At 35.0% G+C, this 6,049-nt stretch overlaps 1 protein-coding gene across 1 annotated transcript in view; it reads right to left on the reverse strand.

The window, feature by feature from the left end:
• Positions 1 to 5,796, reverse strand: part of LOC107644327 (cytochrome P450 CYP736A12-like) — a 6,816-nt gene extending 1,020 nt beyond the window's left edge. The window contains exons 1-2 of the mRNA XM_016348169.2: positions 5,439 to 5,796; positions 4,535 to 4,906 (exon numbers count right to left, since the gene is read on the reverse strand). Coding sequence (XP_016203655.1) covers positions 4,535 to 4,906; positions 5,439 to 5,735 — 669 coding nt within the window. The 5' untranslated portion in view covers positions 5,736 to 5,796. The remainder of the gene's footprint in view (positions 1 to 4,534; positions 4,907 to 5,438) is intronic.

Genomic DNA, 6,049 nt, shown 5'->3' on the forward strand with positions numbered 1-6,049 from the left:
TTCATAAAAGTATAGCTTATATATTTGGAAAATTAAAATAAAAATTATTTTCAATTACTATAAGAAAAATATTGAGAACCGTCAGATTTATTGTCGAATTTAGCAATGACGATTACCATCAGATTTAGCGATGGGTTTGATGAAGCATTCATCATGTTAAATAATTACCGGCGAATAGTCTCTTCCGCTAGTAACTTTCGGCAATAAATCACGACAAATTGGCGCCAAACTTTTTTGTCAGAGTTACAATCGAATAGATCTAATGGTATAGACGTTTAATGGAACGCTGCGTTTTGGTGATTCCCATTGCGTTATCGTAAAAAATATCGATCTGCCGATAAATCCAACAGAAACCGTGCTCTAAATTGGAACAGCGAACCCGTCCTCCCATTTCGAACTCTCTCTCTCTCTCCCCCCTAGGCCTTCGTCCCTCTCTCTCTCCTCTCACCCTCCCACACTCTCTTTAACCTTTTCATCTCTCCTCTCCATCAACCTCCTCTGCTGCTGAAGATGTTGCCGCCGCTGCTGAACGTCCCTGCCACTTCTTCTTCTGTCGCCACTACACCTCCATCCTTCTTCAAGGTTTTGTTTGAACTCTAATTATTTTAAATTCTGTTATACCAAGTTAATTAATTAATTAGTAGAGATTAGTTAGTTTAATTTTCTGTTTTAGTGGATTTAGGTGGTTAGGATAGGTTAGATTAGTCTCTGAGATTGTTGAAAAATATTGGATTAATGAGCTGTTTGCTGATTCCTGCTCTTGAAATTGTTAGTTAAATGCTTGACTATGTTAATAATGATTGAGCTGCTTGTATGCTACCTTAATAATGATTGAAAAAAATTAACCGGTTGAAAATGATTGATGGATATTTAGCTTGGATGGAACCCTTGAATGGGTAGAGAAATCCGAATGTTAGGAGAGACTCTGTCGAAATTTATATAAGATTTTCAGTAAAATCGAAAAAATTAAAATTATGTTTTTGTAATTGTTATAATTAATTGTTGGGTTGCTATTTTTTTTGCAATTGTTAATTTGAATAACTATTTTGATCTTAGTTTACGTTTTTGTTAAGTTGGTGTTATGATAAATATTTATGGTGTTTACAAGAGAACTATATATGTATATATTTATTTTGGTTCTTATAAAAAAAAATTTTCTCCTTTGCAATTAGTGTTTTAGTGTTCTATAGGCACTTTTTAGTTTGCTAAACAAACAAAAATATTTATTCATTCTAATTTAATTATTTCGAAACTAAAACACAATGTAATTTTTTCTTTTTTTTAATTTACTAAACTAAAATACTTTTAGAATTATTTGTTACTTCTTGAGTTTATTCTTATGTTATTATTTATTGGTATTTGTTATGTTATTAATATGTTACTAATATATTCGTTGTACAGACATGTGACAACGGGTAGCAGAGGTAGGTTGAGTGGGTCACGTGGTCGCGGTAGAGGGCGAGTTTCCACCGAATTCTCCAGGGTTGTCCAATCATCACCCTCTATCCCAACTACCCCGTCAACCGCTATGACGTCACAGGTGGATCCATTGGACCAACAATTCATCATGGTCCCAAACCTGAACTGGGTGTTTCCTTCTGCTATGCCTCTGCAGATGCAGCGACAACGTCAACAGAGTCTGCGGTGAGTAATTCCTCCAATGCTTCCGAGCAAGAAGCCCCTCCACCACCGCCCGTCATCTGGCTGGGAATTTGGCCCGATGACATGCAGTCGTGAGTTCAATTTTTTAATATTAGGTTTGTTTATCTTAAGTTTGTTTATGTCAAATTTGTTTATCTTAAATTTGTTTATCTTATGTATTTGTTAATGTGAGGTTTTTTTCTAACAGACTTGCACCAAACCCCAATGCATGCATACATGAGATATCCGAGGTCATTAAGTCCATGTACGACCATTCATGGCCGACCTACACGCAGATCTCGACTGATGTAAGAGAGTGGTGGTTTTAGAAGTGGGAGGCAAGAATTCAATTTCATTTGAATTACTTAACTGTATAGGAACTCTATTTCATTTTGACTAACTAATCTTGGTAAATCACTTTGTGCAGTTGAAATTCATATGGGATATAGAATACAATGTCATGATCAGGAAGACCTATGACCATCGCGCCGCCAAGTGGTTTCAGTAGATGATGAGCGACGTTCATCAGGAGAAAGACCACCTGTCATCGTGGAACCGTCCAAACATCAAGCGTGACTTGGAGGCTTATTTTAGAGATAACGAGGGGTTCAAGCATCGCAGTCTGATGAACGTCGCTAACAGGGCTTCGCCTAGGTCGTCGAGGTATATAGCTGGATCGGCGACCTTCATGAAGACGAAGACTACACTGGTAAGAATTTTGGCATTGTTTAATATTTTAGTAGTTACTTGAATTATTTTTCTACTTTCATTTTTGATTATCAATTTAATTAATTAGTTAGTAGAGTAAATGTTAGTTTAATTTTCTATTTTAGTGAATTTAGGTGGTTAGGATTGGTTAGAATAGGTTAGATTAGGCTATAAGATTGCTGAAAAATACTGGAAGGAACCCTTCAAGGGTGGTTAAACCCGAATTTTAGGGGAGACTTTGTCGAAATTTGCATAACATTTTCAGTGAAATCGAAAAAAATAAAATTATATTTTTGAAATTACAGTTAAGATTTTGGTTCATGCTTATATTTGTCTGTCATTGTTTAAATTATTCGTTTATTTTATTGGTTGATATATTAATTTGTATTCTAAGTCGTCATTGGATCGTGAGGCGACAGTGTCGGAGACCTTTAAGTATACCCATACTTTGGATGCAAACAAGGAGAGATTTGCTGATGAGCGGTCTGCGACCCATTATGTGAATTTAAATTAATCCTAAGTTTCAACTTTATTTGGTTTAAAGTCAGTTATTTTAACTATTATCCTAATCACACCTAACGTGTGTAACACATGAGAAGTACACACACAGAAGTTGGAGGTCACGATCTAGCAATTTCAGCCGCCTAGTGGGGCCGACGAAGCTGGCTCCAAGACCTCCGTGGTGGATCTCGATAGGATTTAACGTGAGACCGCCTTTGAACCCCACAAGAATTGCCACTTTGGGTTGGGTCGTTCTTCGCTAGTGGCCTCCGCTTCTCCGCCTTGGTGGCTTCCTCTGCCTCTGCCACCAGCCCTGTTGATCCCCAGGAAGTTGTCGACTTGAGGGAAGAAGTACAGAAGCTAACACAGGAGTTTTACTAGCAGGCGGAATAGTCTGAGCATAGATATCGAGAGATTCTTGCACACATTGCCGTCAAGTCTGACCTGACGGAGAAGTTGGAGCAGCTCGATCGGTTGCGACAACAGATGGAGGAGTATAGCTAGCAGATGCGCACTAGAGGCAGCGGCGACATTGCTGGTGGGGCACTGATGACAACATCTCCTCCGCTGCCTTAGCAAGGGGACCACGACGCCGACGACAACGACAATGATGACGAAGATTACCGTGATATATAGGATTTAGGGTTTTACGCATTTTTGTTTTTCCACTTCATTGTAGTCTATATTTGTGCTATTTTATTTCATTCAGACTATTTATTTTTTAATAAAATAATTTTTTGATTTCTGGCGACGTTAAATTTCTGCTAACAATTTTGTTAACAAGAGTCTTCTAATTGTGGCTTAACTATGCCAAAAAAAACTTTAGAGTTTATAAAATTAACATTATCGTCGAAAAAATTCGACGGTAACATAGCGCCTAATTAAACACGTGAAACAACGCCAAAATTACTCGAATTTATCCCACGAAAACCATCAACACAATCTCGCCAAATCCATTGAAAAGACTGACAGAAAATTCACTGATAATTAGCGTTGGACAAAATAAATTCAAGGGTAAGCAGTTTTCGACGACGTTGATACCATTAACCCAAGGACAATGGTAATTTATTTAGCAGCGGATTTATTCTATAGATCCAATAGTATTCAATGTTTTTCTTGTAATGTATAAAAACAAACAAACAACAATTATATTTGATAAAACTAAATAAATTTAAAATTTAATAATATCATAATAAATATAAATATATAAGTAAATTTTAATGTTTAATGATTACTTTCTTTTTTTACTATTTTATAAATTTTCTTGTTTTAGATAATTTTTTCCATTCTTGTACTCTCAATTGAGGTTAGGTTCTCTTTCTTAGATCTTGGATTCGAGTCTAGTTTATAACATGAAAAGGTTTCCTAATTACTGAGGAAGAAATAGATATTATTATGTTTAGTTTGATAATATCACTTTTTTTTGTATAAATTTATATAAAAATACAATGTAAAAAGATCATATATATAAAATGACATTATAAAAAATAAAACACCCTAAATTTTTTGTTTTTTTTTTCCCTAAAAATATTAGTTCTCTATCATTTTATTCCGTAAAAATATTTTTCCCCTCTTAATTTTTTCTTCCTCAAAGTGTGCCTACTTAAAAGAAAACACACACACACATACAGTCATACACACGACACACCAGCTAATTCTTCTTTCAGGTTGGATTGGGGATTACCTGAAAATCAAAGATGCCAAGGATAGGCACGTAATCTGCAATATTGAAAGCTCCAGCCAAGCTGACTAAGTCAACAAGGGCCTTTAAGTTGAACCTATTACTTTCATGCTTTCGACCCAACACCATCTTGAATGTGATATTCTCAGAAAGCTCCTTCAACATCATACTAAGATTCACAACCTCACCTGACGCAGAAGCATTGCATAGAGACTTCACCAACATTTCCAATTCCTTCCTCCTTAAAGGACCATACATCTCAACCTTTGATCCACTTAAAAGTTGCAATGTGCATAACTTCTTCATGTGCCGCCAATACCAACCGTACTGTGCCATCCCAATGCCCTTTCCGCCATTGAAAAACATCTCCACAGCCTGAACCACCCATACACACATCCAAACAATTTTGTATGATAGTGGGTTGACTTAGATAATATAATAAAATGTCTAATTACTAAGAATTTGCTTTGTTAAAATCATATCTATACAAAATTATTAGCTACTAAATCAATCATCATATATTTGTATATAAATATACGTGTTATTTAACTTATTTTTAATATATATTTTTTATTTTAATATATATTTTATACGAATAATTAATTTAATAATTAATTTTTAGTGTACATTTAATCATTTATTTATATAAAGCAAATTCATAGCAGAATTTTCAAAAATTTAATTATACTAAAATTAAATAAAATAAATTCTGATTATTTTTAGCAAACATCTCCGATACTCCAAATGTCAAACCGAAAAGTATGGCCAAATATGGTCCATCAGTCCATGTGTATAGTAACAACTGCAAAATATGGAGGTCTTAAATACAGCTAACAACACCCAATGTCTTTGGGGGGATTTAATAGTAAGTCCTGAGTCGTTTTTTTCACTATTAATTATCACTGACCTGAAATTTAGACCTGTTTGCAAAATCTAGGTCATGAGTCTTGAGGAATAGCTTAGCAGCTTCCGGAGAAGAAACAACTACAGTTGGAACTTGCCCTAGCTTCAAGAACATTATGGGTCCGTATTTTTCGGCGAGGGCTTGGAGGGTGCGGTGTGGTTGTGTTCCTAACATGTGGAGGTTACCGATGAGTGGCAATGCCTTGGGACCTGGTGGTGGAACTTTATTCCGATCATCCTTTGGATGCAACAAAACAATGGCGACTACAAATACTAATATGCCAAGGAGTATGGCTATCATACTTAATGAATATATCTTAGTTTGCGGGAAAATTATGATTCTTTTGAGGATAGAGAATATGAAGGTTTTGGGGGTATTTTATATGCGATGCTAGCCATAACGTGTGGTTTATACGCTTTTTGTTTTATTTAAATAAAAAATTATATTAGCTTATGTAATAACATGGAGATAATATTCAATTTAGTTATTAAATTTGTATGCGAGTTTTAATTTAGTCTCTAAAATTTCAATTGTCTCTATTTAATCTTTAAACTTTGATAATGTGGTTCGTGTTAGTCGTCCTTGAATAATTTTCGACGGACAAACATTAATAA

Source organism: Arachis ipaensis, chromosome B05 (genome assembly GCF_000816755.2).
Source record: "Arachis ipaensis cultivar K30076 chromosome B05, Araip1.1, whole genome shotgun sequence".
Taxonomy (NCBI): Eukaryota; Viridiplantae; Streptophyta; class Magnoliopsida; order Fabales; family Fabaceae; genus Arachis; species Arachis ipaensis.